The 14726-nt window shown below is 29.0% G+C and overlaps 1 protein-coding gene across 2 annotated transcripts in view; it reads right to left on the reverse strand.

Moving 5' to 3' along the window:
• The window catches only part of LOC107442891 (zinc finger protein ush), a 192785-nt gene that overhangs the window by 25582 nt on the left and 152477 nt on the right, over positions 1-14726 (reverse strand). For both annotated transcript variants that reach the window (XM_071182419.1, XM_071182418.1), the window contains exon 2: positions 6254-6450. In XM_071182419.1, the coding sequence (XP_071038520.1) occupies positions 6254-6450 (197 nt within the window). The remainder of the gene's footprint in view (positions 1-6253; positions 6451-14726) is intronic.

Raw genomic sequence — 14726 nt, forward strand, 5'->3', positions numbered from 1 at the left:
TGGATCCTGTTTTTTTTAATGATTTTATGATGTTTCTTCGCTATTTTGATGATAAAAAAGAACACTTTCTTTGAAAAGAAGATATTTTCTAAATAGTTAATTATTTATCCAGGGTGTTTGAGAAATAACTAGTTTTCAAACATAATGACTCTTGATAGAAAAATTATGAATAAATCCATACTTGTAGATGCCACATATTTATTTCTGCACAAAGAAACAAATTTCAGTTTCATAAAAAAGGAGTTTGAAAAATCATAAAAAAAGTACAAAACAACATAAACTTATGAAAAATATGAAATAAATGAAGAAATGCATGAAACCCTTTAACGCTGCTTTTTGAAGTTCTGTCGCCAAAGAAAAAAAAAGAAAAAAAAAACATAGTTTAAGTGTCTTACACTTGAAGCAATGCGGTGATTTTAAACTATATAAACTGTTTTTTGAAGCCCTGTTGCCAAAGAAAATTTAAAAAAACATAGTTTAAGTGTCTTACACTTGAAGCAATGCGGTGATTTTAAACTATATAAACTGTTTTTTGAAGCCCTGTTGCCAAAGAAAATAAAAAAGCCATAGTTTAAGTGTCTTTCACTTAAAGCAATGCGATGATTTTAAACTATATAAATAATCGTGCCACGAAAAATTATCTGGCTTTAGAGCAGACATATAACTTAAATATTTTAAAAATTATTAAGCTTTTTTAAAAAATTACCAATTTGGTGACATTTGTCTACATAGATGAAAATTATCAAAATGACTGCCGTATTCACTGTTTTTGCAAATTTTAATGAGCGCAGGCAATGCAACTTTGGAGTAAGTTTTCAAATATTAAAAAATTAGACCACAAACGCTTTTAATTTTCACAGAACTGGGACTTTTCTCCATAATGACATTTTGGGCAGTTTTTAAAATAAGCTTAGACAGTGCTATCTTTAGATGGGCTAAACTTGATAAATAGTCACGAGTAACAATCGCAAGCTCACAGCAGTTTTAAAAATGGCATATTATTCGCAAAACAGCATCACTTCATATTGCGACGGAGCCTTCGAAAAACAACCTAAACCCTTTAAATTAAGGTGGAGTAAAATCTGTCCCACTTAATTTGGCAATAATTAAAACTATGTAAATAACGTTCAGTAAACATTTTCACAACACAGTTGAACGCAGTTTAAGAAATGAACTTTCTTAAACTGCATCAACCACTTTAAACTTAGAAAAAATATAAACATAAAGCAAATTGCTCTTTTTGGACACGAGGTTAAAGCGCTTATGACTCTTCTAGACTAAAATTTTGGTACAAATTTTTCTGCTAAGCAAAGATTTTTCTTAAGGAAAGTAAATAAATAAATCAACGCATAAAATTAATATAGATTTAGTGATACTGAATCCACTCGTTCAACAATGAACTCGTTTTTTTTTATCAAATAAAGCCATAAGCTACAAATATCACTGTTGTTATCTTTAAAATATGTGATTTATTGAATCATATAAATTTGAATTTAAAACAATGGCTAGGGCTTAACCAATCAGAAAATTCCATTTCGTTTTTCGCTGATCCCGCTCGAACGGTTTGTCGTAGAATGTTCTAATGTCAACCGTGACCTTCGTCGTACTTTGAACTATATCGCTGGTTCAAAACTAAAGCGACACATCTGCAAGCATAATACGTTTGCAGATGTGTCGTTTTAGCTTTGAACCAGCGATATGCCTGCCAATTTCATGTCCTTCGAGTTTAAGAGTCTATAAGGAAAACATACAGACAGACATTCATTTTTATATCGAGAGAATATTTCTATTTAATATCATTATTTTGTACACTCATTCGAATTCTTTAAATCTTGCTAGTCTATTTAATGCTTGCAAAATAAACTATTCAAAGAAAAACGAAATAGTTTGAATTATACAAAAGGAAAATAAAATATTAAGTTTTTGAACTGATTACGCATCAATTTATTTCCACTTTTCCCTTATCAACACTTTTCTAAAGGATTTGACTTGTCGTTTGGAGGTGTCAAAAAGTTTTAATGTCGCCGATGAAATTTTTCCCTACAGAAAATCCCCGTCTCATTCTTTTTGGGGAAAAAGTTGCAGTAATGACAACTATTCTTATCAACATCTCCAATCTGACAAAAATTATTCCCCTCTAAAAATATATCAGTAATACAGGTTAAAATAAAAGTAACAACCTCAGCGAGAAAAAAAAAATTCTTGATAATATGAAGTTATAGGAAACGATTTTATAATTTTTTTTAACCTTTTTTTTTTCTTTCAAAAAATCATTTCGCGTCTCTTATCAAAATTTAGTCGAGGAGTAATCGTTCGAAAATATTTCCTCAAATAAAAGGGTATAAATAAAATCGGGGTAAGAATTTTTCTACCCGACGATGGAATTACTCTAAGGGCAAAAGCGCAAGCGATAAAACTGATTTTCCCTAACCGGGCAGTTATTACAAGTAGATAACGAACAGCCATTTTGATGCTTTTAGCGTTCGTTAATATAAAGATAAAAAAAAATTACTTTGCTGTGTTCTATACCACTTTTATTCCCCTCTAACTCGAAAATGATTTTCGGGATGATATAATAAATTAAACTTATACCCCATCTAGGTCATGTATGTTGTACTATTACTCCATTTCTTTTTGTATGGAAACTGCTGCAAGTGTTCTTAACTGTTTTTTTTTTATATGCGTATTTTTTACTGATAAGTCAAGCGTTAAATTTGCTGACTTCTAGTCAACACCCCCACATCATTACAGTACCACCGCTGTGGTCTTTTTTTCCCTACCTCTTTAGTCTCCTTCAAAATAATTGGACAGATGTTGAGATTATGCAGATAAAGTGATGAGTTTTATGTTAAAAGATGATGATTTCCGTTTAGGGTAATTATGGTTCTTAAATCTGCATTAATGAGGTTGTATAGCATTTTTATTAGTCATATTTAAAGTACTTTGCTGTTAAAGTGTGGAATGTTAAAAATGGTGACTTTTATGAAATGTGATTATTTTTATAATAAGTTTTTTCATGATTATTCATTAGCTCAACATTTAAACTTTCCAAATATAATACCTGAATTCATTTCAGAATTTAATCATTAAGTAAATAATTCATTGTTGTGACACAAGAATTAAATTTGATTTAAGTATAGCCGATTTCTTTTTGTCATTCCTTTTTTTATATAAGCAATAATTTTTATGCTATATTTGACTGCTAGTTTAAGAGTTTAAGAGTAAAATGAGAACCATGCCAATTTAAAATTATGTCCAAAATAGGAGTTATTGGTTAGTTTAATTACTCCAACGTGGCAGATGAAGCTGAAAAGCAACTCTAAAATTAATTGATATTAAGTCATTCAGCGCAACGAAAAAAAAACTTTATCGGTCAAAAAAAAAAATTTTATTTCAAAACTTTTATTATTTCAATATTCAATAAATTAAAAAACAACTCCAAATAATAAAACATTTATTTATTACTCGCGGAAAATGATCAATTCTATGCAGTCACATGCAGTAAAATGAAAATTTTTTTTATTTAATTTCTCTACGTTTTCATGCAAGGCAGTCTGTAATTGATATTGAGAAAAGAAAAATATATATTATCTGCACGTGCAAGAGCGTCACAATCACATTCGTTAAATAAAAGTATTAGGATTTACGAAGTTTGAGATTTGGCTGTCTGTATTGCTTATTATGGCAGTCTGTAAGGGATATTGAGAAAAGAGAAAAAATGCTAACTGCGCACTTAAAAAGTGTCACAATCACATTTGGATTAAATTAATCAAAAGTATTTGGATTAAATAGGTTCTGGGAATAAAGACACAATAATATTATCGGAAATATGCCACTTAGTCATTAATTATGTAATTAGATAAGAAAAAAAATTGCTAGCAATGCTTAAGTTTAGGCCTTTTAAATAACAACTGTTTACTGAGGATGCTCAAGAGCGATGAGGATCAGATTTGAATAGAATGACTATTAAACCAAGGGTAGCCGCAAATCTTTGCTAAGCCTAAAGGATGCTTGAGAGTAACTGTTATCGAAACATTCATCTCCTCCAACCATTTTGGGTCTGCTTATCCAAATATATTGCTCGGATTATGTTGACCACGTGGTCATTCTAACTGCAACCGGACACTTTGTGTGTTGAGCAGAATATATTCCGCGAAACGATGCCCAGACCTGTTGATGTTGATCAGTAGGTGCATATAAAATGATGGAAAATTGTTTCAGTAATTAAACAAAATTGCTCGTAATTAATTAGAACTTAATTATTTTCGGATTTATATTTGTCAGATATTTCATAAATTGAATACAAAATCATAAAAAGAAAGATGAGAAATATAAATTTACGTTTTGTTAGCTTAAATTTATTTTAAGCCTAACAATCGGTATTATTATTATTTTTTTGAAACTTTAATTTGATTTATACTGTTATTGCGTAGCAAACCAATTATTAAATTAAGAGTATATATTTTTAGTGCTCATCTCTATCTATAAGTTCATTTACATAGTCTTATAGCTGCCTTAAAAGAAAGCTATTTAGCTTCTTCCATTAAATAGCAAATCTGATACTATGATTAACTATTTTCTGTATTTCATAGTAAACCGAATATATAGTTTATGTTTTTTCGATTGCCTATTATATTTATATGCATACTTCAGGAAGGTACAGCTATGAGAAAAAGTTCGTTTTAACGCTTGTTGAGAATATGGAAGTATTTATGATCTGTAAATGTATTTTTCTTAAACAGCGAGAAAATCCTATTTCAGAAACTCCGTTGGCTTCAACTGTATTGTGACCAATAACAAAACATATTCTCAATTTTCGATGGCGTAAATGTAGGGAATATAAATTTAAATATAGGCAGTATTTTTATATTTAGTTAATTCATGACATTGTATATAAATCAAATAACTGATTTTGCCAGGCAGCTAATATAATAAATTATACAGCTCCTTATTTTAAAATTTTACGTACACCATCCCATTGTACAAATATGCACAATCGCACTGGTTAAAAATGTGGTCAAAATTAGACGGATTTATTTCAACAATTTATTACAAGAGTAACTTAGTTAAGATTAAAAAAAAATATCGATGCAAATTCATGTAAAAAGTATAAACTTTTCTAGCTCCAAAATTTTTTGACAGATAACGCTACAAACACAAAAAGTGTAAATCAAAATAATAATAATAATAATAACGATAATGATGAAAAATCGCATTACAAAACTTCCGAAATCTCGATAATTTTTTGAAAAATGATATTTAATGAGCGAAAGTCTGTTTGCAATATTTCTGAAATATCAATTATTAGCTGAAATCACATATTGTGATATGATTTTCAAATAATTTTCCTTGATTTAATGAGTCATTTTACCTTAAGATTATTTTAACTAAAACCAGGAAATCTGGGTGGAAAAATTATGCCCTATAACATAACTTAGCTGCCTGAATTGTCTTTCTCTTCATTTTAAAAGAAAAACAATTGAGGTACTAAACTTTTCAACCTTTATTGTTTTTCTGTTTTAAATTCATGAAAACCACATAGAGAACAAAATTTCTATTAAAATTACCTTACTGTATTTCTGGTTAAGAAAAACAAAACATATTTTTAATTACTAAAACTAAAATATGCGGTATTTAAACAATTTACTTGGTAATTTTTCCGTTCATGTGGTAACGGCTTACTGGTTTACTGGTAACGGTCAAGTTTTTAATACCACACATTTAGTAATAAGTAAAAAACAAAAAAGTAAATAGAATCGAATGATTGGTTTTAATGCTGTGTTCTAAAGTACTATGATAAAATAACAATTATCAATTAAGAGAGGAAGACCACGAGAGCCTCCCACTGTTAGCCTGAAGGCAAGGGAACTCTAACCCATGATCCATCTACCACTAGGAATATTTTACGTCAGCATTGTGGTCGGTGCAAGCTTGAAGTGGAATTCGCAATCGACCAGCCATCACTAGGATTTGAACTCGGTTCACCTCATTTGAAGGCGAACGCTCTATCCCCTCGGCCATCGCGGCTCTGTGTTATCTTTAATAATTCTTCGTTTTTTGCTTGATTTGTGTTTCCAACTTTCTAAATTATTAAAATGAGACAAATACGGTCATAGCTGCTTCTTGCGCTTCTCCATTTTTGACATTATTTTAAGCGTTATTTTCTTATTTTGACTTTTTATGAATTTGCATAAATCAATTTCATTCTTTGATTACAAAGTATAACAGTCATAATGAGTTAAATAATAAATACCTCGATCACATTAAGGCTATCACAATCGTCTTTTATCACATGCCCAGTAAATGGACCAAATACAACTCCCTCACGGAGTCTTTGTCTTGTGAATACTGTATACTCGTGAACATCGTCCTCTGGGTCTCTTACGGAAAATATATCTGTTGGTAGATGTAACAGCTCTGAAACTTCTTCTAGCGTGTCTTCGGTTTTACCTGAAACGAGATAAAATATACTTTAAGAAATACTGAAAACTCAAAGATTGTCCCTCCATCTACAATCATTAAAGACATCAGTATTGTGCGAGCAATCTACTGTCAACAACCACCTTCTCCGACTAAATATATGACACGTGACAATTTTGGGGTATTGATTGAATATCTACGACGGATTGGTTGACTTTGTTTTCGGCAGCAGGTACCGAAGATTTATACGATAATTAGAAATTAGATTCTCATTTCCCCCTGACATATAAAGGGATGTTTTAGTGTCCATTTATCGAAAACTTAAAAATAGCGCTTTTTTTTGTTGATGATTTTGATTTGAGAAGACTAAGCATAAAAATTAAAAGGAAAATAGGTAGAAGTTATTCATATTTTAAACCTTTTAATTATTTTTGTGTTTTGTATTTTCTCACAATTTTAAAAATAAACTTGAAAATTAAATGGCTAATAACAACAAATAAAACAACTTTGCAGGCGGAAACATAATGATCTGAAATATTAAGCTCTTTACCTCCTGAATCCAACTTAACCTAAGAGTGCTTCACAATTAACTTTATCAATTTTAAGATTATATAAAATAAAAAACTGTTTCTTAAGCGAGTTAATAAGTAGAAAATAATTCTGTTTTTGTCAAACTAAAAGCGGAAAACGAAGGGCATACGGTTTTTTAATTTCTTTCTCCCCCCCCCCTGGTATTAATTAAAGTTTATTACTAAAACAATTTTGGTCTGACAAAACAGAATAATTTCTCTTCTGTAATCGACTTGAATAAAGTAGTTTTTAAAACTTTTATTTAATTATTTCTATTTTTCAGTCATTTGTCTTTTTTAATTCTATTTATAGCCATTCGTCGAAATTGTGGTGGGTGATAAATTTTATTAGTACTTTTTAACATACAATTGTAACTTGGCGTTACTCTCAGAAATCTAGTAAAAATGTGAGCAATTTAGTAAGTCAGAAAGGGTATCAGATTTCGACACACCAAGAATTGAGTTTGGCGTTGAAATGACAATAAATATTTGTAGCCGCTTTTAGGAAACAATAGTTTGATTAGATTGCCTCCAGACGCAGAACTCTAGTTAAAAATTTGACAGAACTTATGGTTGGAGTAATTTAACTTGTGGTTGGAATTTCTTTTGTCGATAAATTCTGTCTATAACTTTCGAGAAACCTTTTAAAATTATATTGTGATTTACTCTATATAAAATATAATCTGGATGGTCAAAAAGCGGCCAAAATGTGTAGTGACGATAATTAGTATTTGATATATGACGAGAAGTTCTGCTAGAAGTTGTTAGAAATCGATTGAAAGTAGTAAGGCACAGTTAATATGTCAGTTTTCTGTATAATTGGAAAGTGATCGAAATTTTGATTGATGATAAATTCTATTTGACAATAATATGACAATAGGTTTTATTTTTAACAATCAGAAAACGATTGAAACTTATATCGTCATCCAGTACAGAGCTTCAGTTAAAATTTTAGTTCTTTAAGTTAATCTTAAAGTGGTCAGAATTTGATTGAGATTAATTTGATCTAGCAATAAAATGGCAGTAAAGCCAGCTTGCATCGATCAAAAAGCGAATGAAACTTGCAATGTGATTGGGTATGAAGGTGCAGTTAAAACAGCAGTGTTGCTAGTAGGCAAAAAATCAAAATTTCCATTTCAAGATTTCACAGTTACGGACTCGAAAGTGAGTTATTACTACTTACAAATCTTACTACTTATAATTTGTAACGTAGTCTAAGAGATATTGAATTTTAAAGGCAGATATGAGAATCGAATTGATTTAAGCCATCTATTTCAATGTATTTTAATGTTTTTGCTAACATTAACTAATAATATTGCATTATACAACAAACAGATTTGGCGAATTTTTGCTTTTAAAGAATTGTTATTTTTCCAAATAGAGTTTAATTTGAGGAGAAAATATTTTGACCATTTTCGAAACTTAAATCCAAGTATGCGGATATATTTCAGTCTTCCATTAATTAACGAGAAAACAATGTATTGTCAGTTTAGCTTTCGCATTTACTGTTGAAATTGTAACAGTAAATATGTACAGTTTACTGTAACAGTACTGTTTACTATTAACCAATAGTGAGAAAGAAAGCCAATTTCTGGAAAAATTGATACAGCTGATATTGAAACTATTTGTTGGAATATTAAACATTAGGTCTTTAGATTGCAAAACTGTTGAAAAAAATGTCGTAAGGTCTAAGTCGAGTATTCTCCATAAAAGATTTTTATGATATTTCATGCAAGTGATGTCTCTCACGTGTTTATAATGATGTTCACCTTCTCTCAATTTCTTCTGATTCCTTTAAATTCTAATTTTCAAAATTTTAGTAAATTTTTCTCTCCCTTTCCAAGAATATTTACTAACTTACGTTGTTTTAAAGTGTTTTTATCTCATCCAAAGGTAACTATTTATCAAATTTCAGATCAAATAGTCGATTTTCACGTTAAGAAAATATTACGTACCTTGGAGGCAAATTTCCATGCACTACTACTTTGCAGTTAGAATCATGTAAAAAATTTTGGTATTTGACTCGAAAAGTACAAAGTTCTCTGGTTTGTAGGAAAACTACAGAAACTTTACATTTCGTTTTTACTTAAAAGTGGTAAATCGACGCATTTTTTGTTTTATGTTTAAAAATAAATCACATTGTTTTTTTTATTGAGTATACTACTGCCATTACTAAGAAAATTTTTGAAGATGTAATGCTAAAAAGTAACTGTCCGAATTGGAAATTATTAAAAATTGGATTCAATGAAATAAAAAAAATACATACAACAACACAAAATCTGAGCATAAAATTAAACGATAAAAAGAAACTACCGAAAACAACAACACAACAGCTCAATTCATCTTAAGGTTGCCACTTGACATGGACTAATTGCTTTTTCTCGGAGCAACTTAATGCTGCTAACAATTTATTTCGAAGATAGATCTGTCAAATAAATCTCATCGGTTCGAAAGTAAAAAAAGACGTAGAAAAAAAGATTTTATATGTAGAAAATAGAGAAGCAACTATCCCATTCCATACAACACCATTCAACATGATGTATAGCTAGATGCTTGTTCTGGAACCAGAGCCAAGATAAAATTGCTCTCAAGAAAACTGACAGATCCACCCTCCAGATCTGCCCGCAGCCTCCTATCAGATGCTACTGCCACCTGTTGCTCATCTGAGTAACTACTTAACATCGTGGAACACTAAGCACTATAGAGTTCTCTATCTATTATCTTCCTGGAAGGTATTAACAGGATGAACTTCTCTGACTTACGTAGACCTCAGATACCTGATAAAGATATCACTTAGAGGATATATCCGATAAATGAGGATAGAGGTGGTTGATTTTTTTTCTCTGATGGGAAAGAGGTATTTTTGTGAAAGATATAGGAAATCAATTGGAAGATAAAAAAAATAACATTTTTGTGTTGTCAGAATTTTTTCTAGGAATGAAAGATATTTTGATAAATGTTTTAAGTGACTTAGATAAAGGTGAAATATTCTCTAACGAAAAATTTATCTTTATCAAAATATGTTTTATTTTTTTTATTAGTGTACCACAGAAAATAGTCACCGTTTTAAGCATAGACTATTTTAATCTGTTTTAAAAGTCAATGAAAATTATTACAGAAATTAATTATAATATGTTCGGAAGATATTTTAAATGTATTTATATTTCGAAAAAATTAAAGTGCATTTTAATATGTGCTCTAAGAAAAAAAATCATTAAAACTACCAGAATATGATAAAATTTACAGTGTTTCTAGCTCTTTGGGTGCACCAAAAAGATCGGTAATTTTTATCGAAGCGCTTTGGTAACGATTTTGGTGGAATTAACAATAAAGTATGGTTTTTATAATATGTGATAAAATTAGTTACATTTGGCATTTCATCATGCTACCGCATTGCATAAAAACCATTCATTCGGTTAAATTTGCCTTTTAGCTTTGCTTTTTTACTAAACGTGTTTAACGTGTTTTTTACTAAACGTTTTACTAAACGTGTGGTAATTTCAAAACCCGTTACCATATGAACGGGAAAATTACCTAATGAATGTTTTAAATTACCGTATATTTTGATTTTATTAACCATATATTTTTTTTTGAAGGAAATGTTATTACTGGACAGTAATGAAATTCATGCCCCAAAATTCCTTTTCCGTAACCTGTAAGATACAATTATTATTTCCATTTATTTTTATTTTCTTATTTTGGAAAACCCACAGAAACGTAACAAACATTATATCTAAAATCACAAAAGTGCGGAAGAAAACTATATTAGATATCACTATTCTCTCGTAAACCTCATACGAATTATTGAGATTAATCTAATAATTGGACACTCAGTCCAGTTATTATAACAACTTGAGTAATTTAAATATTCATTTTAACACAGATTAGTATATTTCAATGAGATTTGTTGATTCGAAACCACTGATTCAAAACCATTGATTCAAAACCATTAATTCAAAACAATTGATTCGAAACCATTGATTGAAAACCATTGATTCAGAACAATTGATTCAAAACAATTGATTCGAAACCATTGATTCAAAACCATTGATTAAATGCCATTGATTCAAAACAATTGATTCAAAACCATTGATTCAAAACCATTAATTCAAAACAATTGATTCAAAACCATTGATTTAAAACCATTGATTCGAAATCATTGATTCGAAACCATTGATTCGAAACCATTGATTCGAAACCATTGATTCAAAACCTTTAATTCAAAACAATTGAAAAAAAAGTACTGCCATATATGGTAATGAGATACCTACAAAAATATCATGATTTCATGATTTGAATTACTTCAGTGATCTATTGCATTTTTCCCCAATCACTTTTAAGATCCATTTGCTCAACTCAGTTAGAAATACATATACACTTTAATATCCTTTCAGAATCTACGTTTAAATTCCATTTTTTTTTATTTCCATAAACCATTAGGAAAGAATTAATATACTGCAGGCAAATATCTCAAATTACAAGCAAAGGAAGAAAACTACAATAGACATCATCATTTTTTCCCGTAAGTAATATTCAGAATGATCTAGTTCTGCAGTATAAACATCAACCATATCAACACCCACCCTAAAAGCAAAGTGACTCCCACATCCCCGAAGAAACAAACAAATCATAAGATATTCTTTATCCCCTCCATGTCACACTACTACTCTCAGTCCATCATTTATCTATGACCGCTTGGTTCGGATAAAAAAAATAACAGGTTCGAGAGAAAAGGAGAAAAAAATAAGAACGGGCGTTATTTCTGAGAGCGTTCGTGCATATGCGTTATCTTCGGGAACAGTTCCTATATTTCGAAAGCGTGACTCAGTCAAAACTAAGCATCAATCTTGGATAGATTCTCTTCTTCTGTATTTCTCATATTTTTTTCTGTGATTTTTCGTTCTTTACTTTGCAAGATTTGTTGTCAGTTAGATGCAGTCTTTTTCAAACGATTTTTTGGGAGAACAAATTGTATCTATTTCTACCTTCAATTTATTCCATTGATAAGAGTAATTTCAGTAATATGATAAAAACTTTTTTAAAAATTTTATATTTTATAAATACGAGTTGGATTGATACTCTTCTTTAAATTTTTCGTAATTTTTGTGTATTTTTCGGTTTTTTTACTTTGTTTGCAAGATTTGTTATTAGTTAGACATAAGTAATCTTTTTTTCAAACGATCTTTTTGGGGAAACAAATTGTATTTGTTTTTATACCTTCAATTTATTCCATTGATAAGCAGTAATTCCAGTAATATGATAAAAACTTTTTTTAAAAATTTAATATTTTTATAAATTAGAATTGGATTGATTCTCTACTTTAAATTTCTCTTATTTTTTGTGTAATTTTAATGTTTTTTACTTTGTTAGCAAGTATTCGTGTGAGTTAGATACAAGTAATCTTTTTTTTCAAACGATTTTTTTAGTGGATAACAAATTGTATCTATTTCTACTTTCAATTCATTCCATTGATAAGCAGTAATTGCAAGCCATATGATGAAAACTTAGTTAAAAAATTTATATTTTTACAAATACGAATTGGTTTGATTATCTTCTTTGTATTTCTCGTATTTTTTAGGTAATTTTCCGTTCTTCACTTTGCTTCCAAGATTTCTTGTCAGTTAGACATAAGTAATCTTTTTACAAACGATTTTTTCAGGAGAACAAACTGCATCTACTCTACTTCTATATTCAATTAATTTTTCTAAAGAGCATTGAATCCAGTTCAACGAGAAAAAATCTTTGTAAAAAAAATGTCAATATTTATGATTACGAATTGAATAAATTCTAATTTTTCATGTAATTCCTATAATTTTTGCTTTTTATTTTGCTTGTTAGATTTGTTGTTAGTTAGATGTAGTATTTTTCAAACGATTCTTTTGAGAAGACAAATTGCAAGACTTCTATCTTTAAATTATTTGATTGTTAAGTTGTAATACCAGTATGAGAAAGAGTTTCCAAAAATTTTAAAGCTTTTGCAATTGCAAATTTAGAATTATTATTTTTTAATTAAAAACTTTAACATTCAAATTTTTCCTCAAATTGTTCCAGAGTCATGTAGTTATTTAAATAAAATAACTCAATAAAGGAAAAAACAAAATCGAATTGAATTGATCAAATGTCTACAATCAAAACTTTTATTTCTAGTATTTTCTTCTAAATGTTAATATTTTCGCAAGTTGAAAAGTTTTCTGAATTTAAAATTTAATTTAAAAAGATCTTTTACATTAAATTTTTAATATTTATTAAGATTTTTTACATAAAATTTTTTATATCTATTAAGATTTTTTGCATTAAATTTAAGGCAAGGAAATGAAAATGCAAAAAAAAAAAAAATTTATTTCTTCCAATGTTGAGGAGGGCACATGTAATCTTGTTTTGTTCTGAAATAGTATAGTGACTTTAAATTTTGTTAGAATATTCAACTAGGCCACTACTCCTTATGACTATTCAGGCTTTAGAGAATGCTATCGATGCTTTTATTGGTTAAAACATGTTAAAATACATCATTAATATTTTTTGTCCAGAACAAATTAGTTGACAATTTTAATTGTTTAAGAAATAATAAAATTAATTCAATCAATCAGAAAAGTTAAGAATTTTTTTGAGGAATAAAAATAATTATAAATGGAGGCGTAGAAGAAACAAAAACAAGAAAAAGATTAAATAAAGTGAAAACTGTTCAGTTTATAAAAAATAACAATACAGTAAGTTAAAGAATGAAAAATTCTTTGTTAATTTATTATTTGATTCTAAATTATTAATTCTTTAATTTGTTATTACTTCTAAAACCACAATTCAGTTTCATTATTTACAAGTTTTCTTATACATGTTTTTGTTCTTTTTTTTTTGCATCATGAATAGTTAGAATTCAAGAAAACAGTTATGGGATTAGTATCAAACCTATAGCACGTATTTCCTGAACTATTCATCTTTTTGCACGTGGGTATGGACAATAATATAACAAATATATCCTAATTTTATTACTAAATATAATTACGCCTAATAAATTCCCAATGATAAGTTTTTATCAGATAATTTTTCGAACATTAAGAAAATCCTACATCATGCTTAAAACTTCCTATATTTTCTCCGAAACGGCAGTTCAGTTTCATTATTTCCATTTTCTCTTATTGATGGGTTTTTCTGACAACGTGAATCGCTAGAATTCAGCAGAACAGGTAAAAATAATAATATAATTCTAAACCAAAAATCATTCAACTATACATCTTCCATGCTTCTTTCAATGGTAGGATAGGTATCAAGCCTATAACACGTATTTCTTGAATTTTTCATCTTGTTATACGTGGGTATGGACAGTGGACTTCATAAGCAATAGATCAAAGTTCCTTTTAAAAACAGACGATATAAAACGTTTTGAAAATTTCTTTTTAACTTAAAAAAAAAAAAAAAAGAGGGAAGAAACACAAAGCTTGGAACCATCTATTTTCTTTACAAACCATTTACAGAGTGCGAGAACCTTCAACAGGGTATCGTTTATTTTAAAGAAATTGAATTTTTATCTTTTTTCGCAATAAAGAAAAATAGGCTGTTTTTTGGTGGGGCCTTCACTACGTGATTTTAGAGAAAAGGGATGGGAGATCTATTCAAGATTCGCGAAAATGTCAGGATGGTGTTCGAAAGCTATAGGTGTTGCAATAAAATGTCAGTTTCTTTAAGACGTGTTAAAGTACGCCAACTGCATTATCTTATGTTCAAAATATTTGAAGACAGACT

Source organism: Parasteatoda tepidariorum, chromosome 6, assembly GCF_043381705.1.
Source record: "Parasteatoda tepidariorum isolate YZ-2023 chromosome 6, CAS_Ptep_4.0, whole genome shotgun sequence".
In the NCBI taxonomy this organism is placed as follows: Eukaryota; Metazoa; Arthropoda; class Arachnida; order Araneae; family Theridiidae; genus Parasteatoda; species Parasteatoda tepidariorum.